Here is a 27,910-nt window from a genome sequence, read left to right on the forward strand (position 1 = left end):
GGAAGTTCAGTCATCGTCAGAACGTTCATTCGCGTGGTCGTGATGGATGAGGCTCCCGTTTGTCTGGTAGTTTCCGAGTGAAATGAAAAAAAAAGTAACAGCAAAAGGAATATTCCGTATTAGTAGGATGCTAATCTAGTCAGTACGAAGGACATTTATTTGTGTCGAAGGGATAATGCAATAATAAACGAATTTCACGGCCAATGATCCTTTTTCCGTCAACGATTATACCGATTGGTGTATTAATGATGCATAGGTGACATGAGGGTTACGTATCAGAAGTGATTTCTTATCGGGGCTCGACTAATCAGTGTTTTGTATGGTGGTGATGGTGATAATAACGTGCTATCTAACTTCAGTTGTTTGCTCTCGTGCGTAAAATTCAGCGTGCATTTGAGAATATTAGCATCGTCCGATGAGGGCATTCAAATGACAAAGTGAAAGACTTCAATCGCAGTGGAAGTGTTGTTAGATCGATTATTTGCATGCAAAATTCATTAGTGCAATTAATACGACCGAATTTAAAATCTGGTGCTTGGTTCTTAGTGAGTGGCCGTCCTTGGTGAACATGTTTGGTCAGAGGTTCGTGCCAAAAAACGTTCGAAAGCATAATTGTAATTAATGAACTGCGCCCTTAGCTAGGCAGAGCTGGCGTGCCTGACGTTCCGTCGTTTTGCTCAGCTATTCACAAAGAAGAAAGTGAAATGTGTGCGGAGAAATGCCAAACGAACATGCTGAATAAGTACTAATCGCTATTGATTTTCAAAGGCTTTCAGCCCTTGGATAAACGTGTTTACTTGCTCTAGTTATGACGTTGGTCAAGTAACTATTGACTGTGAGATACATTCGAGTTTTATTATCTAAATAGCAAGGAAATCAATCGATACTAAAGGTTCGATCTCCGTCATTGTCATTGAAATGCTATCAATAATTTGACCGAACATTGGTATTAGACAAGGAGTAAACATTTTGAAAAACGGGACTCCTTAAAAACTCTGTAGAAGATATTCGGTTCAATCCACCTTGCGGAGTAATGATGTTTTTCTCATTGCCGTTTTAATGAGATATCAATGTAATTTCCATTTCTAAACTTTTTGACCGCTGTTTCTGGTAGGTTATCCGGATCCGAATATCAGTTCCGGAATTATAGATTGATGAGTGTTTCAACAGTGTGTAAATATATAAGGATCTATTGTACCAATAGTTATCTCATTAGTAGACTCGCCATATTATTTTGTCGATTACTCGACTTTCAGTCAACCAATTGTGATAAGATTGGAACAATATCTTTGCTTCGACTCTAAGAAGCACTCTACCGCAGAAAAAAATAGTTCGAAATTTACTCAAAATTGCTGTTAGAGCGACGTGAATAGCCGAAGCGAATGCACCTATTTTCATCTTATCTCAAATAGAGACAACAGATCTTACTCTAAGGGCATATTCAGTGTTCTAGTTCTAGATGCATAATTTATGTCAGTTACAAAATTTGAATCTGGATTTTATAACAAGAAAAACTGGCAGTCCCAGCAGTGTTTTACTCGTGTTTCAAATATACAAAAAATAGAACGGCATCGTAGCCAGATTTAAATTTTACAGAAAAACTGGTCGAATAAATAAAACTAGAACGACTTGCTGGGGATATGTGTGTTCCAGTTTCTGTTCTATTATAGATCTTCCATATAGAACTTATAGCTGCTGAATTTGCTCTAACTACCGGTTTTTCGTATATGAGTTAACTATTTCTTAAAAATCAAAGTAGGCTCTTTTTGTAAGTGTTTGAACATTATTTTGTTTGGCCTTCAGCAACCAACAAATTGGGACAGTTTTCAACTTAATTCAGAAGATTTTAAGCAGTTTTTTGCAACAACGGTTTGAAGAATAAAACGCTTATTACACAGTTGCCCCAGATTTAATTTGTTTCAAAATAATATTCTGCATGTTTCAAAATAATATTTTTTGCAATTATTTCCGGTACTTCCGGAACCGGAATCGGGTTGTTTGGCCATCAACTAACACAACCTACAAATTCAATCAGTTTTATAGTCAATTTAGAAGTTTTTTTTTCGTTTCGGAGTTAATTTACTACAATCGACTTTCGAACCGAATGTCATATACAATGGCCCATGATTTCTACTTCGATTGAGTTCAAAACTTGACAAAACATTGTTGAAATGTTTCGTTATAATAAATTATAAAAGAAAAAAGTATGATTTTTTGAAAATGTTAGACCCTACGAGCTCCCTGGAGAAATTAATTGTTTCCATTAATTTTATAGACAAAAAACTTTAAACACATTTTTCTCGAAAGCAGATTTTAAAAGTCCGTGTCCATCGTCATTCAAAAACTACTGCACCAATATTTTTCAATTTTTGCACACATTTTCTACAGCTGAGCTGAGCTGAGCTGAGCTGAAGTAGATCGCCCGTAGTTGCACTTCGTGATTGAACGAATGAGTGAAAATGTACAATTAACCAAGAAAACGAAGCTTGGGAGAAGCAAATCATTTTCACTGTACATACCCACTCACTCCTAACTTTTTATTAAATGATCAATAACGACTATGGCTACGACCAAAGGCTGTGCTACTAAGGGAAAAGAAGAAATGTTAGTCCGATACTCGTTGTTTCTAGAGACCGCGGGTACCACTGTATCTCCACGAGCATCACGGGATAGGAGATTTGTTAGTAGGGAGGGAAAGAAATCCGGATATTTTTTTTAACACATGGATCAATAAGTCCCGAGACTAAAGCAGAGATGGCGCTCGTAGTAAACGACGTCTTTCTAGAGTACTAACCTTTGCTTGAAACGGGTCAAAATTTTAAGTCGATCCGACCAGAAACAGCTGAGTTATCGAAGTTATAGTAAAGTCGTTTTGTAGTTTGTTTAAAAAATGGAAAAACCGAGTTTCGTGTTTTGATAAAACATTGTTTTTTAATGGGTAAAAACACCGTGCAAACGAAACAATGGATTGAAAAATGTTATCCGGACTCTTGTCCATCAAAAGCAACGATTTGTCGGTGGTTCGCCGAGTTTAAACGTAATCGTACTGACACAAATGACGCGGAACGCTCGGGTAGACCTGTGAAAGCCGTTACACCGGAAAATGTGAGTGCATGAAAAAGGTTTTTCCAAGTGGGTGCCGCGATTGCTTTCGATGGAACAAAAACAGCAACGAGTCGATGATTCAGAAATTGAACGAATTGGGCTTTGATCTACTTCCCTACACCCCATACTCGCCAGATTTAGCCCCCAGTGACTACTGGCTCTTTGCTGATCTTAAAAAATGCTCCAGGGAAAAAGATTTGGCTAAAATGAGGAGGTCATCGCTGAAACTGAAGCTTATTTTGAAGCGAAAGATAATTTTTTTATAAACATGGTATTGAAAAATTGGAAAAACGTTGGAACCATTGTATCACCCTAAAAGGTGATTATGTTGATGAATTAAAAAAAAATTTGCAAAAAAAAGTTGTTTCCATTGTTAGTCTCGGGACTTATAGATCCATGTGTTAAACAATATGATCTCAACAAAACCTGATTTTCGATACTCAGGAGAAATAAAATAAGCAAGAAAAATATAAAATATCTGCAAGGAACGATCTCACCAGTATCCCTTTTCTCCTGCTCGCTCTGCTGTCAGCAACGCGAGATGAAACACGACCACTGAAAGAATAAAATTAAAACACTCGCGAATGGGTCTGCTGCAGACCAACCCTAGACCTTCAATCTGAATGACACGATCGACTTGTAAACTTTCACACATTCCATATAAATCCGACAACACCGACAATGACATGCAGACGGCGCTGCGATCGGCTAACAGGTTAACATTGTTGAATATTGGGGCAGTAAATTCTCAGTTTCCGCCGCTTGAGCATTTTTAGTTTCGCGGATCAATATTCTTCAATAAATAGCACTCGAAAAGATTGGCATCACTGGGACTGCGATGCGGTGTCCTGGTGCTGCTCTCGAAAAAAGAAAATTTCAATGTGGTGTTTGATATGTATAGTTAAAAATTCGGTTGAATTAGTTATTTTGAGTGACAGTGCAGGCGTGGCAAGTGTGTATTAGTAGTGAGAGTGCTATTCATTGAATAATATTGATCCGTGAAACTAAAGATGCTCAAGCGGCGGAAACTGAGAATTTACCGCCCCAAAATTCAACGATGTTAACCGATCTGAGCGCCGTCTTCAGATCATTGTCGGTGTTGTCGGATTTCTATGGAATGTGTGAAAGTTTACAAGTCGATCGTGTCATTCAGATTGAAGGTCTAGGGTTTGTTCTGCAAAGGGCCCATCCGCGAGTGATTTTATTTTATTCTTTCAGTGGTCGTGTTTCATCTCGCGTTGCTGACAGCAGAGCGAGCAGGAGCAAAGGGATACTGGTGAGATATTTAATAGTTTTCTTACTTATTATATTTCTCCTGAGTATCGAAAAACAGGTTTTTGAGATCATATTGTTTACCAAAACATATCCGGATCTTTTTCCCTCCCTACTAACAAATCTCCTATCCCGTGATGCTCGTGGAGATACAGTGGTACCCGCGGTCTCTAGAAACAACGAGTATCGGACTAACATTCCTTCCTTTTCCTCAGTAGCACAGCCTTTGGTCGTAGCCAGCGTCATAATTGATCATTTTATAAAAAGTTAGGAGTGAGTGGATATGTACAGTTAAAATGATTTGCTTCTCCCAAGCTTCATTTTCTTGGTTCATTGTACATTTCCACTCATTCGGTCAATCACGAAGTGCAACTACGGGCGATCTACTTCAGCTCAGCTCAGCTCAATATTCTTCAATAAATAGCACTCTTACTACTAAACACACACTTGCTACACCTGCACTATCACTCAAAATAACTATTTCAACCAAAATTTTTTTCCACACATTTTCTACGTATAAAAAACCAGACCCCAACGTTTTCCTTTCCGTTGTTTGTTAATTTGGGGAGGTTTAACAGCTACAAAATGGCGAAATATTTCGTGAAAAATCGTAGTTTTCACTTTAAATAACCACCAAAAACTTAAAAAAAATTTAAAAAAATCAAACAGAAACGTTGGGGTCTAGAAAAACATTTTACTATGTTGCGTTTATTTGTTCTCTTCTGATTATTCTTCGCTGAGATACAGTGGACACCAAAAATCGTGATTTTAAGGAAGCGTCCTCAAAAATATCTCTTCACTGACTTATTTCTCAATATTTTTCCATGAAAAAAATACAAAATGTTGTTCGAATGATGCTTTTTATCATGCAAAACATTTGAATTTATTTTGTTGAACGATAGTTCTGGAAATAATTTGCAAAAATGATGATTTTTTTCATCGTTTAGACGTTTAGATTAATGACAACTTTGATGATATTAAAAGAAGCGAACTATTTCAAACAGAAATTCTTCTGAAGACATGAAAGCTCTAAAATCATCCCCTGAAGCACAAATAAAAAACCTGCTTTAATCCACCTAGTGGTGTAATGATGCCTTTCTCATGTACATATAATATTGTGGTATTCTATTCAAAAATTTTCTCTTCGATTTTTTAAAGAAACCAAGCGATTGTTTGTGCATTAACTAGTATAACCTACAGAATAAAACAGTGCTTTGATTGCGTAAGTAATCCTTAAGAAAACGAAATGGGTTCACTATTATATGCATTTCCGGAACCGGAACCCGAGAACCGGTATAATCAAAGTCGGTTCGTACGGTCACCAACTAACATGATATACAAACTTCACTAGTACCCACTCTAAATTACGAATTAAATGTTTGTTGCATCCGAAAATATACAGTAATTTTTGGTAGGACCATAAGACCTTTCAATTGACCCTAAGATTGGCAATAACGGTTTAGAGTCCAGTTTATAACATTTTTTACGTTTTTTGTTTCGCCGGTGTAAGTGACGGTGTACAATATTGAACACACTTTACCCTATAACTCCGGAACCGGAAGTCGGATCCGGATGAAACTCAGTAATTCCGTATGGGACCGGAAGACCTTTCCTTTGAATCCAAGTTTGTGGAAACCGGTCAAACCATCGATGAGAAAAGTGAGTGAGGTCCATTTTGGTATATATGACCACTGTTTCCGGTACTTCCGGAACCGAATACCGGGAACCAAGATAGCCGGAATCGGTTTGGTTAGTTGCTTACTGATAATGACTATCGATTTGTGTAGTTTTGAGACCAGTTTAGAAAATTTACGTGTTTTGTTTCGCCGGTTTAAGTGACGGTGTACAATATTGAACACACTTTACTCTATAACTCCGGAACCGGAAGTCGGATCCGGATGAAATTCAGGAATTCCGTATGGGACCACGAGACCTTTCATTTGAATCTAATTCAATTTTTTCATTCATTCTTAAATATGATCAGTATCTGACGGGGAAAACAGATTGAAAAATTGACATGCGAATGCAATTATGTAATGAAAACCGCGAAAATGTTACCGCAGAGACGGGACTCGAACCTGTAGCTAACTCCTAGCCGGAGAAATTTAATCTATTTTTCCCTTCTCAGTATTGGCGGAAAAATAGAAGTGAAAAATAGACTCGTGATCGAGGTGGTTCTGTGAAACCGCCTGCTTCTATGGACTTCAAGAGCCATTATTCGGTTGTAATCTGAAGGAGCACTAAGGTACTTTCGTGCTGAAATTCGTCAGTCTACCTATATACCAGATTGGGCTATAAGGCACTATAATCTGTTTTTGTGGCGGTCAAGAAGATTACTTTACATTTTACATAGTAGTTAATATTTTTACTCACAGTATCATGTTTATATTGAACACTTCAAATTAAAAAATGATTGACATTAATTTAATCATTTACTACGTTACTGAAATGCCTTCCATGACAACCATATGAATTATAATAAACTTTGATGACTAAAAGCGGCTGAATCGATGAAAATGACACTATCTTTGAGTCATCTATGGTCACTGTTTTGTGGCTTCGCTGTCTTTTCCGATTGTTTGAGATAATTACAACACAACACTCAGAAGAATAGTTGTTTCTTTATAGTCGACGTACTGCCAACGAGATGATTTTCGGTGATTTTATGGGCAAATTGTTTCACGTCAGTATCATTATTCCAATATATTCATTGTTCACATTCCGAATAAAACTTTGAAATCAAATACCAGGACAAGAACCTGTTGCCAGTGAAATTATATCCATACTAATGACACTTAATTAATCGTAATAGATATTAGAACTTCCACAAACTAAAGTTAACAAAACACTTGTACGGACCTAACCAACCTAGCTGGCCTGTCCACCCACCTCAACGTCGCGATGGCTCACTGGGGGGGGGGGGGGGTGGTGGTGAAGTTGGCAAGTGAAACGTGAGCTCTCTAATAAGCATTCGGTTCCCAGCACGAGCCGAGCGGAGTGGTGATGTTGCGTCACAGGGGGTGGGAATTTGTCTAAACAAGCAGCATCTAAACTGGAAAACAGCCGATAGCAGACGGGGCAAAGTCAAGTGAGAGTGTGATATTCACCTGATTGTTGCGATGGTGCCCGTGAGGTATTTTCGCCTGGATTGTTTACCTAGTAGAGAGTGAATGCAAATTTATCAAGTCTGTCTTCCGGTCATGGGCTAGAGGGTAGTTAGGCATTGATTTTTTTTCTTGAATCCATAAACAAAGTCTATTTTATGTGCAAAACAGTGCAGTGCTTAGAACGGAACACAAGAAACCTAAGCCTGAACCACAACTACCATACAACTCAGCTGTAACAGGTTCGCGTGTGCACGAGTGAAATGAGATCGACGGGAAAATCGAGTCTATTCCCAAAACACAAACCAAATTGTAATTAAAAATAAATCAAGTTGGGCCACCCTGGAAGGCGTCGAAGCCTACTAGATCAGAAGCAACTGTGCGCCTGTGGTGAACAAAAAAACAAATCAGCGATTTCGGTGGAAGCTTGTCAGGATTCGACGGTGGCGAAGAAGAGACTTGCTTGGAAAACATTCGAACATGTAAGTATGTGCAGGTTTCTGAAGCTAGCTCATAGATATATGTAGGTAAGACTATTTGTACTTGTTGTTTAGATTGTTGCTTGTTGTCGAAAATGTTTTTCAATCATCAACGGTGAGTAGTGCAATTTGTTGGCTTCAAATTGGAATCGATGTTTTGATCGACATGCATTTTTGAACGAACCGTAATGATTGATGTACTATTAGACAATGGTTTCTTCTTGGCTGTATCATTGCAATCGTACTTATACCGTTTTCGTGTTTGAACCTATTTATTTAACGTATCGTAGGATTGTTCATTCAAGAATCCGATAGAATAGTCCTGAAATAGAACACGCAACTAGGTGTAAATGAACGATATAAATTAAACACGGAGTAGCAATTTTTCTCTGCGGGATATTTTTCTTGGAATCCAGCATCAAAATCATTGATTAAAAAAATCTGTTTTAATCCACCTAGAGGTGTACTGATGCCTTTCTTATATTACTCATGCCATCATAAATATTACTGTGCAGTTCTAAAAACAACTGTTCATTATGAATAAAAATTGGAAATAAAAACACCCTATAGTACCGGAACTGGAAGTATTACCCACAACAAATTCAGGGATTCTGTTTGAAACCGTAAGATTAATTTAATTTATATTGTTTATTTATACCCGGCTTTAAACCGTAAGATATTTTGTATGAAACCGTATGGCCAGCAGCAAACATGACCAACAAATTGGACCAATTTCGAACCTAGTTAAGAACTTTCTATTTACTATGCTTCCGGAATCGGAAATCGGGAACCAGGATAGCCGGAATTGGTTTGATAGGCCGTCTACTAACAATGACTAACGGATTGCATAGTTTCGAGCTCAGTTTAAATTCTGTTCACTGTTCTGTTTTTTAACTCTCTTCACTCTGTAATTCCTAATGTAATTGTAAGCTTTGTATGAGATCATCAAACCTTTAATTTGAACCTAAGTTTGTGAAAATCGGTCACGATATATCTGAGGAAAGTGAGTAAGTAATCAGCTTAGGTGTTGGTTATCGTTTTCTTTAAAGCGTGTACGAAATTGAACAAAGCCAGCTGTATGCACTGTTCGTAAAGGCGAGTTGTGTTTCTTCTTCCGTACCAGCTCGCGCCAGTGCCCACTTGATTTGCATTGTCATTTTAAATGACGGTTTGAAATCTTTGACACTCATCGCCCTGCAATTGCGGAACCGGAAGTCAGATCCTGATAAAATTTTACTGTGGCTTTTGAGACCAAATAAGCTTCAATTTACAGTCGGTGTTGAACAGTCGTTCGCACCGCACGCGTATAGCTTTTGGCTCCTGGAAATTTTTTCTGGCTACCTAGAGTTACATTGATTCAAGGCTGCATTCACTAACAGTCTTTTTAAAGACTAACAATTAGTCAGCCTTTCTCAAGGCTATATAAAGAGTGATATTAGAGTGACTAAGTGATACAAAGAGTGATATTAGAGTGACTAAGAAATTAAATTCAAAGAACTATTCTTCGAACTAATAAGTCTTTATTAAGACTACCACAAAATCAGTCTTTATCAAGACTTTTCCAAACTAGGAGTCTAATCGAAGACTAATATAGCCTAATTAATTTAATTTAAAATTTCATTCATTTCAAAAATGCCTGCGTCCAACCAGAAAGGGAATAAGCCTAAGGCTAAAAATAATTCAATACGGAATAAATCACAATGCGTTATTCAACATTTTTCTAATAACATTCACGATCTTATAGAATCTGAATGTAACAATAAAAGACAACGGACGGATTTCCCTTCCGTTGATTCTATGCAGTCTAATAATATTTACGAGATTCTTCTTGAATCCGATTGTAGCGACATAGAATAAAATTCTTCAAAAATTCCCTAAATTTACGCTTGTCGTTCTGGGAAGAAACAACAATCTATGCCACCTATGTGACGGCCATCTATGTGACGGTGACGATTTCCGACTTCAAAGCATTCCGGATTGAGCTTTCTACTTTTCTCCCGGAAGTAAAAGTCTCATTTCAAATCGGACGAAGAGGAGAATGTCGAGTCTTGGATGATGTATTGGAAGATTACGAACGTCTTGTTCTATATTTGTCCGAGAAATTTCATAAATTTTATTTATATGATATAAAATCAGACAGACCCTTCAAGGCTGTCTTGAAAGGCTTATCAAATAATCAAAGTACTGATGAAATTTAATATGAACCAGAAGAATTGTTTGGTTTTGCCCCTTCCCAAGTAATACTTATGAAAAAAGAGCGAATGGTACTTCTAAACCACGCTCTGGAATTTCCCATGAACTTTACCTAATACACTTCAATCGAAGTAATGTAAAATATTTGAAAACTTTAGAAAAAGTACGTTTCATTTCGCACATTAAAATTCATTGGGAACATTATAAACGGAATAATCGTTTTGCAAACTTAACGCAATGTCATCGTTGCCAAGGCTTCAACCATGGAACCAAACATTGTCATATGGATATACGATGCTTGAATTGTGATAAATTGCTTTCGTAAGACGTATGTTCAATCAATGAAACCACTGATAAATTTTCATGTTCAAATTGCGATGGAAATCATAAATCCAATCATTTGAAATGTCCTGTCAGGGAAAAAAATTTTAAACGCTCGTTCGCTTAGACAACCAGTCAAATCAACGACCTTAAATTTACAGAACATACCTGAAAATCAAAAAACCGTTATAAATGCCACGCCTAGTTCTTCTAAGGCACTCATTTCTTCGAATTTAAAACAAAAACAGGTACGCCTTCCAATCCGTCTTCTAACGAAAACAATTTATTAACAGGTAGATCGACTTCGTCATCATCTTCTTCTAATGTCAGTTACGATAGTGTAACATGTAGAAATCTACCAATTAATTCTTCTAATGTAAATAATCAAAACACAGGAACGCCTTGCAGTTCATCTTCTAAAGAAAACAATTTATTAATAGGTAGATCGGCCGAATCATCTTCTTCTAATGGCAGTCTACCTATCAATATTCCTCTAATGCCATTCGCTTCTTTAAATGAAGCCGATTTAGGCGATATAACTGAATATAAAATAATCTACCTACAAATATCAACTTTTTCAAATGATCATCCGAATGCATTCGATTTCATCACTTTTTGAAGCATTTCAAATCGGATGGCAATTTGCAAATTTAAATGAAATCAATAAATTTAATGAATTAAAATTTTAACAGTGATGTTAAATAATTATTTGAATATTTTAAATTGGAATGCTCGATTTTTAAAATCGAGTGAAGATGAATTTCATAATTTTCTCAAGGTTCACAAAATTCATATTGCCATTGTGACAGAAACTTTTCTCAAAACAAATGTCAAATTGAAAAGTAATCCACATTATGTGGTTCATCGATTTGACAGGTTTACTGGAATGGGTGGTGGAGTTGCCATTTTTGTCCAACGGCAAATCAAACATCGAATTTTACCTTCTTTCAATACTAAAGTTATTGAACGCTTGGCAATCGAAATTGAAACCGTTCATGGCATTTTTTTCATCGCTGGAGAATTCCAATGCACCGGCGAACAAATAAATTTCTTTTAAGGGGATTTGCAAAAACTTACAAGATATCGACCGAAATTTTTCTTAATAGGGGACTTAAATGCTAAGCATGTCCAGTGGAATTGTAGGGAACATAACAGGAATGGTAAAATACTTCATAATCAACTCTCAGCTGGTTACTTCACAGTTCTTCATCCCAGTAATCCGACTTGTTTCTCTTCCGTGAAAAAACCGTCTACAATTGATCTGGTTCTAACAGTTCAAAGTCACATTTGTAGTGAACCGATTACACATGCTGACTTCGACTCAGATCATCTTCCTGTAACATTCAGACTTTCCAATGAAGCTATAATTAATCCAATTAGTTCTATATTCATCTATCATAGAGCTAATTGGTCTGATTACAGATATCAAATTGAAAATCATGTGGATCATGAAATTATTTTAGAAAATTCTGCGGACATCGACACAGCAATTGATAATTTGAATCATTACATTATCGAAGCTTGAAATCTTTCAGTGCCCAAAGCTTAAACTAAATTAAATTCTCCACGCAAAGACCGAAAAAAATAGTTGATTTGCTGATTTTAGTTAGTTATTTTCTAGGACAACTAAAAAATTCTTATATTTGCTAATTCAGATTTGTTATTTTTGAACCCCTTAATAATGCTGAAAAGTTGGTTGAATTTGCTAATTTTTCAGTTGATTTTGCAACATTTACATGCTGTCATTTCTTTGCAAAGACACGCTCCACTTTCATTCAACTAATATTTTTAGCAAAATCAGCAAAACTATGGTTGATTTTAACAAATAATTATTGTTGATTTCAGTAAAAAATGTTGTTGAATTAAGTGATATTGTTGTTAATTTCAATGAAAATTGACAGTTAATAATAACAATAAACCTTCTTGAGTTAATTAAAATATATACTGATTCCAACTAATACGAACTGTTAATTCTAGCTACAGCCAAAACGAGTCCAATTAATTAATTATTTTAATTTAAATTGTCAGTTGATTTGATCAATAAACTTTCTTGAGTTTAATAAATTTATTTCTGTTTATAATGTGAATAATTGATTTTGCACTATAAACTATTAGCTGCTTTCCTAAGTTTGTAAAAGGCTTCTTAAGAAAAGAAACAATACATATGGGTACGGTCCTGATTATAACTCATTTTATCTAATTTGTTGAATTCTTATGCACTTTAAAAATGATTTGGTTCTCCAAAGCAACATTTTGTTTGTTCATTGTAAACACTCACTTACAATCACGAAGCGTAATTACAAACGATCTGCTTTGGTTAGGCACGGAATGTAATGAATGGCCAATGAAAATGTCTTACCATTTCGGATAGTAGCTCTTTGATTCATGTGTCCTACTCTATTGTTGTAGATGCTGCTTGTAACATCACGGTAAATTTTCCAAATGACCGTACAGGGAAGTGTCAGTTTCGATTTGTTTACTTTCTTTTCTGATTATTGAGCGACTAAACGAGTATATTTTCGTTTATTTACATATACTAAGCGGAAACCAAAGCATTCAGATGTCGTCTCATACAAAAAGTTCAGAGATAGAAGTCGGAATGGCAAAGCAAGCATAGAATATGCAATAAACATGTACTTTCTGCACTGGTCACAGAAATGATTGTTAGTTAATCTTTCAATAATTCACTGATAGCTGAAAGCACTCCACAAATAAACTTAAACCAAGCAACTTTACAGAAGTTTTACATATCGGTCAGTTAGAAATTTCAAAATCTATATATATATATATATATATATATATATATATATATATATATATATATATATATATATATATATATATATATATATATATATATATATATATATATATATATATATATATATATATATATATATATATATATAATATATCAAAACAATTTCAACAAGACTATCCTGTTTTGTTTTTCAACGAATTGTGTTGCTTTGACACTTCTCATGAGTTTTTGACTAACACACTTGTTAATAAAACCAATTGCATTCTTGTTTTCTTTGTGGTGTCTTTCTGCAGTGATGATGACAGCCAAACAGCGTCAAACTATTTGATTTTAACAACAAAATTAGTTGACAACGAGAATTTCGTGTCATAGAAATGTTGCTGGTTTGTGTCCAGGATTTTCACCATCTAAATATATTCGCTAAAAACAAGAACTTTTTTCAGCAAATTAAATTCTGAATATTAACCAATTTATTAGTTATTTTGGCAGTTTTGATGTTAAAATCAACTAATTCAAAAACAGTAATACGAATTAGGCGCAAAGCTAATTTCGGTCGTTCCGTGTCCTATCATCGATGACAATCTTCAAATGCTCATTCGGTTGAAGAATGTTCGTCGACGACAATATCAACGTTCTCGTGATCCTGCTATGAAAAACATAGTTAAGGATTTACAAAAAGAAATTAAACATAGATTTACTCTTTTGCGAAATGAAAATTTCGCTAAAGAAGATGAAGAAATTAAACCATATTCTGAACCTTTCTGGAAACTTTCTAAGGTTCTTAAGAAACCTCAGAAACCAATTCCTGCTCTCAAGGAAGGAAATCAAATACTTCTTACAATTGGCCAAAAAGCTCAACAACTTGCTTAGCAGTTTGAGAGTGTCCACAATTTTAATTTGAACGTTGTGAGTCCTATAGAAAATGAAGCCTCACTGAAATATGATCATATTTCAACCCAAGTGTTATCACAAGATGACATTATTGAGACGAATTTTGATGAAATTAAGTCAATTATTAGGAAACTTAGAACCTGATGGCTCCTGGTAATGATGTAATCTTTAATATTCTTATTAAAAATCTTCCCGATGTTGCCTTGAGACTCTTGGTTAAAATTTTCAACAAGTGTTTTTCATTAGCTTACTTCCCAAAAAGATGGAAAAAACGCTAAAGTAATTCCTATCATCAAATCTGATAAAAAGCCAGTAGAAAAATCAAGTTATCGAGCAATTAGCTTACTTTCTTCTATTAGTAAACTTATTGAAAAAAATATCTTGTTGAGAATGATGTCTCATATAAATGAGAATTCAATTTTTTTACCAGAGCAGTTTGGATTTCGTCATGAACATTCAACTACTCATCAACTTGTCAGAGTAACGAACATGATAAAAGCAAATAAATCTTCTGGGTTATCAACTGGAGTTGCTCTTCTAGACATAGAAAAAGCATTCGACAGTGTTTGGCACAAAGGTTTAATAGCAAAAATGTCTGATTTCTAGTTTCCAATTTATTTGATCAAAATTATTTAACTGATCGCTCTCTTCAGGTTAGCTATCAGAATTGTAAATCGGAATTGCTACCCGTACGAGCAGGTATTCCGCAGGGTTCGAGCGTAGCTCCAATCTTGTATAATATTTTCACTTCTGATCTTCCAAATCTACCCGTTGGTTGTCAAAAATCGCTATTCTGTGACGACACAAGTCTGTTAGCCTAAGAGTGATCTGCAGTCGCCTACAAAGAAGTTTAAATATTTTCAGTGATTATCTGTCAAAATGGAAAATTAAACCAAATGCAGCAAAAACGCAATTAATTACACCCAAACCTCCATTTACGAACCTTATATATGTATGTATGTATGCTTACAAACTCACCCGTCTGCATATACGTGTATATATTTATACATATAAATGATCGCTTTTACTTCACTAATATTTATATGTATTAAGAAATTCAAATATTTGCACACATGCGTACGTATATTAATACATATATACATATATAAATTACGTAAATGGAGGTTTGGGTGTATCTTTCCTCATAAGCCAAGAGCTTCTTTTCTTAAACCGAACAATGATCACATTTTCAAATTGAATGGCTGGGAATTGACATGGTCTGATCAAGCTAAATACTTAGGTTTAACGTATGACAAAAAACTCACTTTCAAAGATCGCATTGAAGGAATCCAGGCAAAGTGTAATAAATATATTGAATTTTTATATCCTCTCATAAACAGAAATTCTAAGCTCTATCTAGAAAACAAATTGTTAATTTATAAACAAATTTTCAGACCAGCCATGCTTTATGCAGTACCAATTTGGTCAAGTTGTTGTTCCACCAGTAAGAAAACGCTTCAAAGGATTCAGAATAAAATTTTGAAAATGATTTTGAAGCGTCCCCTGGTTTAGTACAAATGAGTTACACAGACTCACAAATATAATACCATTAGATGTAATGTCACATAATATTATAAGCAAATTCCGACAAAAATCGATGCAATCTTCAATTGAATCGATTCGCTCTCTGTATTAGTTAGTAAATTAGTATATAAGTTCCTTTTCCCCATTACACAATACAAGTAGGTTTAGAATTTTCCCTACACAAAAATCTCAGAATTGCGGAAGCAAATGATGTCCTCATGGTAATAATCAAATCAAATATATAATAGGGCTGGAAAGTCACTACTTGTAGCTGAACACCCAATTTTAATCTTAATAATTTAATTTTAACTCATGTTACAATAAAATAAAAATGAATAAAAACAGGTTGTATTCCATCAGACCCATATCTGGTAAATATGGTGAATGCAGGAGAAATTTGACGCCCAATTCATGCAATTTCAAAATGGTAGTGAGCGATTTGTGACAGGTTTTTTTTTTGTTTTGTAAAAAAAAACACATTTTGCTTCTTTATTTGGAGTCATTTCTCATCGATTTTGTTCTTCAAACGCATCAATTGGCCAATTGGCCAATAGTATGTTCGCTATTGATAATTTTACCTTTTTCGAAATAGTCGATGATTAAAGTTTCATGAGCATCTTGAAATACTGCGGCTATAACCATATTTGTGTTTTTGATCGCTTTTTCCGTTTCTCAATTAATATAATCCAGTCGACTGACGACTGTTTTGGCTCTGGAGTGTAGTGATGGATGCAGGTATCGTCCAATGTTACATAGCAACCCAAAATTCAGCGAAACAGTTCCAAATAGTGCGGGAATCAATGCAAAGTTGTCCGGTTTGTGCACCGTGAGCCCATTTTGACCAAAATCATTTTGGTAGACTTTTTTTCACTATTTCCGGTGTAATGAGGTAATTATTTGGTCGGTGTTCTGCATCTTCAGTGCCACTACGAGCACGTTTAAACTCAGCATACCATCTGCAAGTCCATAAAAAGCAATAATAAATAATACACGAAACTGTTTCGAATCCATTGTTTTAAGAATATCACTAAAATCTGTCGTGTAACAAACAGAATGTTGATAGCATACAGTTTATGTAATTTTTTTCTATGGACTTATTGATCCACGAGTTATTTCGCAGAGAATGTATGGATTTGTATTGTATTTTGTGTGTTTTCTGGTAGGAATGGAATTAATTATGATATTTTCATTCTATCTCTTTGCATTTATCGCTTAGTCTGAACATTTAACCCTACCTCCGCATTTTCAGGCCGGAAGCCATGTGGAATGTAATAGCTCCCGGAACGGGAGGACGCTGGGCTGTTGGTACTTTGATTCTGGTTCAGTTGATAGCATTCAATGAATCCGGTGGCCCTGGAACAATGATCAGTGTGGCAGTAGCTGCTGGTTTTGCTATTTTCACTGGTACTATAACATTTCCGTAAGGTAGATTAAAGTTTCAATAAACAGTGGCATTTATTTTTCCAGGCATATGCAAATCAAGTGTGAAAGCAATACAGATATATTACATTCGTACAACACATCGAACGGATTTCTTCTGTCTATTTCTGGCAAAATGGATGGATATTTTGGCTCTGTTCTCGGCCTGTGCAGTACTCGTGAGAACACTTAGCTCGTCACTGGACGCAATGACGGGCGGAATAGTCAGAATGTACATCTTAGGTGAGTTAAGTCGAGTAATAAGACTTGAAAACCAGGACAGGACATAATTCACTTTCACAGGACGTAATTCACCCGCCAACGAACCATGGCCGGACGTTATTGGGGTTGTCGTCATTTTCCTGATCACCGCCATGTTTATGCTGGGACTGGAGAACACCAAGATATTTAGCTTCCTGATGGCATTCGGTGTGGCAGCAGTGACAACGACGATTGCCGTAGTTAGCGGCCTGAGAGGAAACATTGAACACTTTACTAGCGAAACAATTCTTCCCAAGGGGGTTGTTGGGGTAAGAATGAATGTTTTCTCTTGTTGCTTAGGTTGCTAGCTTTGATGCCTTCGTACCGGAGGTATGTCGTAATTAGTATTTACATTTAATGAAATTGTTTCGTTTCATGGCAGCTCCTGTCTGGTGTGGCGTTATCAAGCTTCAGTTACTCGAATGACCTATTAAACGGCAATTACTGTAAACGATTGTTGGGTATCGGTGTATTAATACTTGTATTGCTATCAAATGAGTTTGTTGGTATATGTTTAACCACACTGGTGAAATTTAGGTAAATAATATTATTTTGTCCGATTCATTAAAATTATGGGATATATTTAATTCATATATTATAGCACTAACCACGAATACGAAGCAGTTCCACTTCTGAGCATCTTAGAAAACAAGGATTTTCACAAGGCCATTCCGGCGGTTGCTTGCCTCCTAGTGCTCACCTGTTCCGGGGCCCTACTGGAACTTTTTCCGGAAATGTTCTATCAGATTGTTCAACTGACGACGTCGGACTGGCGAATACTGGCAAAGCAAATTGGATACGAGAATCGAGACAGCGGAAGTCCAATTTTGGCTGTTTTTACCGGAGGAAGCTTATGCGCAATGCTAGCCTTTGCTTGTCCGCTGGAAAATTTGATTTATATCCTTGCGGCCAGTAACGTGCTGGCGAGTCTGCTGCGAGCGTTTTATTTGCTTTATATTCCATTCAGGCCGCAATATTTGGAACAACCAAGTGAGTAAATCGAACATTCTGAAATAGGAATGTTATTCTGTCGTCTGGTGTCGTTCTTAGCTGCGCAATGTTGCTTTAAAATATTGGGTAATTTCATGCAAAATTGAATTTAAACCCCTGAATGCAAACATACGATAAGCGTAACTTTGTTTAGAAAATTCGTTTAAGGAGCGGGTAGGGTCTAGCACTTTTGAAAAATCATTTATTATTTTTTTTATATTTTCATAGAGTAAAACATTTGAAGAATTTTCTGTGAAATTTTCAAGCCTATTGGAACGAAACTCTGGAAGTCATGGATTTTTATCTATGGCTATCTTATTCTACGAAGAAGCAAGAGCTCGGCGCACAGGTCCAAGATTTTTACTTCGATCCGTGTCCATCGTCATTCAAAAACTACTGCACCATTTTTTCCAAATTTTGCACACACTTTCTACATATAAAAAACCAGACCCCAACGTTTTCCTTTTCGTTTTTTGTTACTTTGGGGAGGTTTAACAGCTACGGATTTTTTGGTGAAAAATCGTAGTTTTTTAAAAAATAAAAAAAAATCAAACAGAAACGTTGGGATCTAGAAAAACTTCTACTCTATCTATGCTGCTTTGGTTGTTTACTTCTTATTAGTCTGCGCTGAGATACAAAGGACACCGCAAATCATGATTTTTAAGAAGCGCTCTCAAAAATACCTCTTCACCGACTTATTTCTCAATATTTTTCCACGAAAAAATTACAAAATGGTTTTTGAATGATGGTTTTTATCATGCAATCATTTATTTTGTTGAACTATAATTCTGGTAAAAATTCACAAAAATGATGATTTTTTTCATCGTTTAGACCCTACCCCTAGTTTTGAAAATCATTGACATTGTTCCACCAAAATAACGTTTGCGAAGAACTCTCCGTTTTTTATTTTCACTTGAGAGGAAATACCTGAAATTCATCTTGAACCCGACTCTAAATATAAGCTACTTTTATTACTTTAACAACATTAGTATAATTTTTTGTTTACTTGTTTAGGAGCAGAAAAAAGCCCAAGGTGGATACTAATAATATTAGACTACAACAACAGAATTTTATTCTCAACATTTGCTACTTAGCCATTGTAGACTAGCTGGCGCACCTTCTTGCGAACGTTCCTCATTAAATTCCGTACAGACTTCTTGGCGACAAGTTTTGACACTTTTTCCAATCTTTTTCGAACTGTTGAATGGTTTCGGTTGCCGAGACACGTTTCCTAAGATGTGCCTTCGTTAATGTCCAAAATTCCTCAATTGGTCGAAGTTGTCGGCAATTTGGTGGATTCATGTCTTCTGAGACGAAAGTGACATTTTTGGTAGTATACTATTCTACCGTTGATTTCAAGTAGTGGCAAGAAGCAAGATCTGCCCAGAAGACAACAGGATCCTTGTGGCTTCGAACCATGGGTAGAAGTCGTGTTTTTTTTTTTATTCAACAATATAATATAATTTTTTAGGCACACTGCTTAAGCTCTAAGATGCCGGTTTTTTCTAATTTTAGTTAACGACTAACATAAAACTGTAATATTGGTGTTGAAATTGTCTATTCTCGAGAATCCAGCCTACAGCTGGCAATCCGCAGTGGTTGATGAACTGAATATAGCGTGTGTCTTCCAGATGACGTTGGTAAATATTTATGCTGGCCGCATCCTTTGGTCCGTATGGGTCCGCGGAAAACACCCCCAGGCTACGAAGACCCGGCGGGTGGCCCGCATGCTGGTCATCGATTGGAGCGGTCTTCCATTGGGGTTGATTGTTATGTTACGGAAGAGAATAAAAGAGACATAGACTAGTAAATATTGTAGAAAAACGGGGTAAAAAGGGGATATGGGAACGAAATGCCTAGAAAACGACAGAGATCTAATTAGTTGACAACGAGATGGTGAAGAGACGGGGAAAGGGAGAACAGAAAAGTTAGTGACAACAAAAAGATCTAGTTAGTTCCAATGAAGATGGTGGACAGGACGAGGGGTCGATAGAATCGGGCGGATGTTAGTGTCGAACCTGCAGTTGGAGATTATTCTTAGCCATAGTTAAAATATCGTCGAGGAATGGGAGGAACTTTCTCTGCAAGATATAATAGATTACACTTGTATACGAATGTGTTTAAGGAATTGGTATATGAGAAGCATGTATGAACTATCCCGACTCGCCAACACATCCCGAACCGGAACCTCAGGCGGTCTACCTCGGGCCCTAAGGGATTCCAGTAGCTTCGACCTGGCGTCACGATACTCTACGCACGACCACACGACATGCTCGATGTCCTGGTAACCGTCGCCACAGGTGCAGAGATTGCTCTCCACGAGCCCAATACGCCGGAGATGTGCGTTGAATGTATAATGATTTGACATGAGCCGCGACATAACACGAATGAAATCGCGACTCACATTCATCCCCTTGAACCAAGGTTTCGTCGATACCTTAGGGATAATGGCGTGTAGCCATCGTCCCAGTTCGTCATTCGTCCATGAAGAAGAAGTCGTGTTTGTAAGCATTACTTTTGTTTCAAAAAAAATTCAAATGATTGTTATTATTATTAGTATTGGTTTATTTATACTCGATTGTGGAAAATTTAACCAAAATCAACTGGAGGCGTATTTTCAACGTGCATTAAAAAACTCAGGAACTGGATGCGAACTGGATTTTTACATTCACTTATCAGTTGTGAAAATGGCACCGGAACAATTTTAGCAACGTGTCAAAATTTTTTGGCGCATCGTGAAAGTCCGACCTACAAGCCGGTGAATGTGGTGAAATCAACTGTCACTAACGTAAAAAGAGCTTTAGTTTGTTGAATTCAGTTCAGCCTATGAGAAAGTTAAGCGGAGTTCAAAAACTAGGTCTTGTCGGTTACGCCATGTATGCCATATCTACGGAATCGTAATTTCCAGTCATTTGGCAATCTAACTTGATTAATGGCTCAATACTAACTTTCCAACTAACCTAAGCTTGTTGAAATCGGTTTAGGCATCTCCGAGAAAATTGAACGAAGAGAAAAAAAAATTTTTGTCGTTTGGGTCATTTATGCCATATCTTCAGAACCAGAATCGGCAGCCGTTTGATCATCGATACTTGATCAATGACCGAATAATAGTTTACAAACGAGTCTAGACTTGTAGATATCTCCGAAAACAATGAGCGGAAAAAAAGTTGGGTTTGTCGGCTACGTCACTTATTCCATATTTACAAAATCGGAGGTTAGTTGCTTTCATAAGGCCTAAACCTGTTGAAATCGGTTCTACCATCTCAGAGAAAATCGAGCGGCTAAAAAATAGTGCGTTTTGTCGGTTACGTCACTTATACCATATTTCCAGAACCGAAATTGACAGTCATTTGACCTTCAAACTTTATCAATGATTCAAAATTAGCAAAATCGTGCGAAGAAAACAAATCGTCTTGTCAGTTACGTCACTTATAACACATGGATCAATAAGTCCCGAGACTAACACTGGAAACAACATTTTTTTTGCAAAATTTTTTTTTATTCTTCATCATAATCACCTTTTAGGGTGATACAATGATTCCAACGTTTTCCCAATTTTTCAATACCATGTTTATAAAAATAAATTGTCTTTCGCTTTAAAATAAGCTTCAGTTTCAGCGATGACCTCCTCATTTGAGCCAAATCTTTTTCCCTGGAGCATTTTTTTTATGATCAGGAAAGAGCCAGTAGTCACTGGGAGCTAAATCTGGCGAATATGGGGGGTGGGGAAGCAGATCAAAGCCCAATTCGTTCAATTTCGCCATTGTTTTCATCGACTTGTGGCAGGCTGTTTTTGTTCCATCGAAAGCAATCGCGGCACCCACTTGGAAAAACCCTTTTTCATGCTCAATTTTTCATGAGGGATAATAAATACACTTCCATATGATATCTGTGTCATCTCAGCAATCTCACGGAGCTTCACTTTACGATCTTTCATTATAATTTTTGTCACTTCACTCACATTTTCCGGTGTAACGGCTTCCAGAGGTCTACCCGAGCGTTTCGCGTTATTTGTGTCGGTTCGACCACGTTTAAACCCGGCGAACCACCGACAAATCGTTGCTTTTTATGGACAAGAGTCCGGATAACAATTTTTAATCCATTGTTTCGCTTGCACGGTGTTTTTACCCATTAAAAACAATGTTTTATCAAAACACGAAACTCGGTTTTTTCCATTTTTTAAACAAACTACAAAACGACTTTACTCCAACCTCGATAACTCAGCTGTTTCTGGTCGGATCGACTTAAAATTTTGACCCGTTGCAAGCAAAGGTTAGTACTCTAGAAAGACGTGGTTACTGGTTTACTACGAGCGCCATCTCTGCTTTAGTCTCGGGACTTATTGATCCATGTGTTACCATTAAATCTCCAAATCCGGAAGTAACAGCCATTTGATCTTCGAACATGATCAATGACTCAATAAAAGCTTACTAATGAGTCTTAAATGTTGGAATCGGATCAGCTATTTCCGAGAAAATTGAGCGGTTATAAAAAGGCATTTTGTCGGTTACGTCACTTATACCTTATCTCAAGAACCGGAAATGGAAGCCGTTTGACCTTCTCACTAGAGATGGTCGGGTATAGAATTTCTTATACCCGAACCCGACCCGTACCCGAGTGATCAGCAAAAAAATTTACCCGTACCCTACCCGTACCCGATTAAAAATTAAAAAAATTACCCAACCCGTACCCGATCAATAATAAAACAAATTTACCCGTACCCGATTAAAAATTACCTGTACCCGTACCCGACCCGAATGAGTAGTAAAAATTTTACCAAAATTCAGTATGGAAAAAATAAAGTGTTTTAGATATCGAGCCGTATCAGGCTCTAGTTGGTAAGTAAAATACATTAAAATGCATGTTTACATTTAAAAATAAAAATACACTGTGAAGCATGAATACAGGGTCCGCCATGTAACTTTTTTTAAAACATGCAATAGAACACAAACGGTTCATCCGATTTCAAAATTTATTTTTTCATATTAAGTTGTCACGCATCGAAATTTCCACTTGTAGTCCAGTTAAAAGAAACGAAAATTAACTGGCAGTATAGCCCAACTTGCTGTGCCATCAATCGGTGTCATTTCAAGTGAAGTGACACCACCCAGAAATGAAGAATAGGAAGAACTTCTATGCAGATTTTCTGAAATAAATGTTCATGTTTTTATGGTAAGAATTTTAATGATTTATATGAAAATTTCAAAAATCTCCATCCAACATTTAATATAAAAGTATTCTGGTATTTGAATGTGATATGAGTACTACACTATATTTTATATATGAATCAAATAATTTTTACTGGATTGTGCATTAAACAGCTTTAAAATGGCAATCCATTAAAACCTACGTGAAAAGTAGATTCCGACCGCAACATCTTAGAGCTAAGGCAGTGTGTCTTATTAAATATGTTATAAACAAAGTAGGGCGGGAAATATTCACATAACTTTTCACGTAACTATGATGTGATCGTTTTTTTGATTGAAGAAAAGAAATGTTTTTTTCTGGAATAAGATGCCAGTTGTCAGGTCTGGTCCTAGGCGCGAATGTCAAAACCCCTTGAATCAAATTGTTTATTTTTCGGAAGAACTGTTTTGCAATAAAAAATTCTCGTCAACGTGTAAACATATTTATGTGAAGTAAAAATGGTCGGGTAATCGATCAGAAAGTGAGCAGTAAAATTTTTTACCCGTACCCGATTGAAAATAAAAATTTTTACCCGTACCCGACCAAAAACCCGTCGGGTACGGGTCGGGTACGGGTCGGGTTTCGGGTAAAATACCCGACACCCGACCATCTCTACTTCTCACTTGATCAATGAACTAATGGTAGCTTACAAACCAGTCTAGACTTGTTGAAAAAAAAATTAACATTTTGATGTTTATTACACTTATACAATATCTCCGGAACCGAAAGGAGCAGCTATTTTATTTTCAATCTTAATCAATGACTCAATAATAGCATTCAAAAGAGCCTAAGATTGTTAGAATCAATTGAACCAAGTTTCGGAGCCGATAAATACTCGATAACAGTGGCAGCTATTTCCTAAGTAAGAATATTTTCCGGCATTTTGGCAATTCATCTTGATGGAAGAAGTCAAATGATTCAAGCTGGAGAGAAAATTTCGTTCTTTATTCTCGCCCTTATTCTGAATAACGACGTATTGATTATTCGATCGAATCATAGCTACCTTTGATTTTGCTAGCGTTATGGGGAATACAAATGAAATACGATGGAAAAAACGATACGACGTAATTCAGAATAAGGGCGTCTGTAACAATCGAATTTGTAAGACAAAACGCGATTCAGTATTTAATCAAAAGTTGAACCATTTCAAACATATTTTTGTCTTTTTGCGAACAAACTTGTTTATGTGTGGAGGGTTAAAATTGAATTCCAGTAGAATGGCTCAAAATTTATCTCTCAACTCAAGTATATTTTTGCCTTTCTCTATAGAAAGGTATTAGAATTGCTGGAAAAACCGACTTTCGAACGGAGCCTCGGAGACCCATAGTGTTATATACCATTCGACTCAGTTCGTCGAGATCGGAAAATGTCTGTGTGTGTGTATGTATGTGTGTGTGTGTGTGTGTGCACTTTTCGAAGATATTTGAACGCGCTCAATTGATGGCTGAACCGATTTGAACAAACTCGGGCTCGTTTGAAAGCTACTGTCGGGCCATTGATCAAGTTCGAAGATCAAATGGCTGTGACTTTTGGTTCCGGAGATATGATTGTATAAGTGACGTAACCGACAAAAGGCGTTGTATTTGAACGCGCTCAATTTTCTCAGAGATGGCTGAACCGATTTGAACAAACTCGGGCTCGTTTGAAAGCTACTGTCGGGCCATTGATCAAGTTCGAAGATCAAATGGCTGTGACTTTTGGTTCCGGAGATATGATTGTATAAGTGACGTAACCGACAAAAAGCGTTGATTTTTACCGCTCTTATATATAAGGGTGCCAAAATTTTGGGATCACCTCTATTTTCGTTAAGTTCTAGTGCTCAAAAGTTTAAGCACCTCGAAAAAAGTCTTCATGCAAAATTTGACCTAAATCAGACATGCTTAAGGGGTGCTGCCCGGTGGTGAAGGTTTGACAATTTTCGATCTTGAAAAAGCACCATAGGGGGGAGTACATGAAATTTCCAAAATCGAAAATTTTTTTTGATACCGAAACTCTTAAAACTGCATGAAACATCAAAATTTAGTGTCGTCTCAAAAAAAATTTTTTAGAAAGAATCAACTTTCTGTGACTTAGAAAAATTTTCATATTTTTTCTAAGTCCCAAAAAGTTGACTTTTTCAAAAAAATTTTTTTTCGAGATGACACTAAATCTCGTCGTTTCATGCAATTCTTAGCCTTTTAGCATCAAAATTTTTTTTTCGATTTCGATAATTTCATGTACTCCCCCTTATGGTGATTTTTCAAGATATATGAAAATTCCACTAAGTGGACTAAGAAGGCTTTTTTTAGATTAGCATCACTGATTACAAATAGGCAACGCAAATGTCAAGCACTAATTTGGAAAAATGATGCTGACTGTGTGACATAAACACTGAAGCATGCTTTTGTGAACTACTCGAATCAATCTGCATCAATTGTTGTCAAAATTAGTGTCCAAAATTATTTAATAAAAGTATGAAACATATTTTCATGAGACTGTTATGAAAGAAGAGAAAGGCATTATCACACCACTAGGTGGATTAAGAAGGGTTTTTCCTTTACTTTTGCCTGTTTAGATGATTCATCGCTAGCCTACAGCCGTCTCAACACAGCCCCTAAACCGGCCACGGTACAAACAGGTAGTCTCAAATCGAAGAAATCGGTATGGTTCTTTAGAAAACCTTCCACTACCTCGTTAGCACATCACATGCTCTCAAGTAAGCACCCCAGCAGGAACACCGTTCACGAGGAACACGAACGGGAATGGTTACTGCTGGGCGAACCTTCGTCGCCGAAAGTTCTCGAGACGCCTCCGGATATAGAATCGACCGTCCTTTCGGATCAAATCTCCGACATTGAGTGTATAGCACTGGCCAAACCCGAGAATACCGAAAGTGACGAGGACAGTTCCACCGATATCGATGCCATTGTGGATGAGTATCGACAGAAAGTCAAAGTGTCCGCTGCGGGTCCATTGGATAGTAACACGCTGAGACTGCCGACGGTCACTAGCTGGAGATTCACGATGCTATTGATTGCTATTATCATGATTGGAAGTGCTCTGACTTCGACCGGTCTGATTGCTTGGGAAACTAATACCATCATCATAGGTGTAAACCGTAAGTTCTAGAGAAAAAAATCAGAAATATTTTCTAGTTAATATCTCTAATGATAATATCTGTTTCAGTTGTTTTCATCTCGTCCGCCATTTTGATGCTATTTCCAAGATATGACCAAGTCACGTCAACGTCACCAGCTATACTGACGTGTTCTATAACACTACTAGGATCAACTGTGCTCTTTTCAGCTTCCTTCATGTTGTCATGGCCTGCTTTGCTACTGTGGTTTATTGCCGGGCTTTTCCTATTCATCCGGTGTGACACCTGGTGCTGTCTGTGTCTGGAACGGCCGTCATCCAGTCAAACATTGATTGCAAGCGTCTCCGGTACCAGAACTACGATCCGGGTTCCTCGTCCTCCCAAGGGATCAATCATTCCCGCCCGTATTGCCGGACACAGTTGACATTCGGATAGCAGCGACAGTGAATTTTACGAAGAGGAAGATACCGTCGAGGAGTGGACTGACTGATGGGTTTAAATTGGTGAATTCCGGTCGGTTCTCGACAATACTAGGTTCTATCGATAAGTCCTAGCGATTAATCAAGAGGCTGAAAGCTTCTACGAAAATAGTGTGGGTGGGTTTCCTTTTTTATTGAGTCTAGTCCAACTTATATAAGGATTAAAAATCGAAAATGCAATAAAAAATTGTAGTAACTCAAAATTGGAATAATATAATACATAATGTTCCACAGAATAAATCCTGTACGTCAAAAGTATATGTTTTCTGAATGTGATACAGATGTGATGTCATAAAATTCAATTTGATGTGATCTTGCCCTTTTTAATTCTAATGAAACAATAAATAAGCATCATCAGAAAAGCTTAGAATTTTCTATAAGAAATCTAAGCAATGGATAGAAAGATTTATGAAAGAAAAGAATTGTCATTTAAAGCAAAATTGTATCGCTTGAAGCTCTCGTGACAGGAAATAGCAACCAGTCGGTTGTTCTTATCATTCATCCTCGTTTCACTCCGAAGTGCCCCGATTCAGTAGACAAAAGCAACATACCCTTAAAAGCGTCAATTCAAAGCTGGTATAATATCGAAAAAAAAAAATAAAACCATTCCAATCATAGTTTTGAGAAGCGAGTGCCATACAGTAATGCGGCCTTTTATTCATATTTTACAAAACATGAATGCAGCTTAGATCAAAGAAAGATTAGTACTTATTAAACAGTAGACGGCTATATGAAAAGATGCGAGATTAGAAAACAACTTGCGGATTGTGCTAGTTCATATATTTATAGTAAGGCTTTGAAAATTGCAAAAAAAAACAAAATCAGGCAAGTCTTCTGAGTCACGTAAG

At 36.6% G+C, this 27,910-nt stretch overlaps 1 protein-coding gene across 10 annotated transcripts; it reads left to right on the forward strand.

Annotated features, from left to right (window-relative positions):
• On the forward strand, positions 1 to 27,883 carry LOC131431559 (probable cationic amino acid transporter). 10 transcript variants are annotated; one of them, XM_058597346.1, is made up of 9 exons: positions 1 to 94; positions 7,653 to 7,963; positions 16,900 to 17,054; positions 17,118 to 17,312; positions 17,373 to 17,599; positions 17,713 to 17,867; positions 17,932 to 18,320; positions 26,062 to 26,604; positions 26,673 to 27,883. In XM_058597346.1, coding segments are annotated over exons 2-9 (2,001 nt in total). In that variant the 5' UTR covers positions 1 to 94; positions 7,653 to 7,961; the 3' UTR covers positions 27,008 to 27,883. The 10 variants fall into 10 exon arrangements, with proteins under 10 accessions (XP_058453329.1, XP_058453332.1, XP_058453330.1 ...); XM_058597349.1 differs by having other exon boundaries at positions 4 to 66; XM_058597347.1 differs by having other exon boundaries at positions 5 to 138.
• Positions 27,884 to 27,910: the final 27 nt, after the last annotated feature.

This window comes from Malaya genurostris, chromosome 2, assembly GCF_030247185.1.
Source record: "Malaya genurostris strain Urasoe2022 chromosome 2, Malgen_1.1, whole genome shotgun sequence".
NCBI classification, from domain to species: domain Eukaryota; kingdom Metazoa; phylum Arthropoda; class Insecta; order Diptera; family Culicidae; genus Malaya; species Malaya genurostris.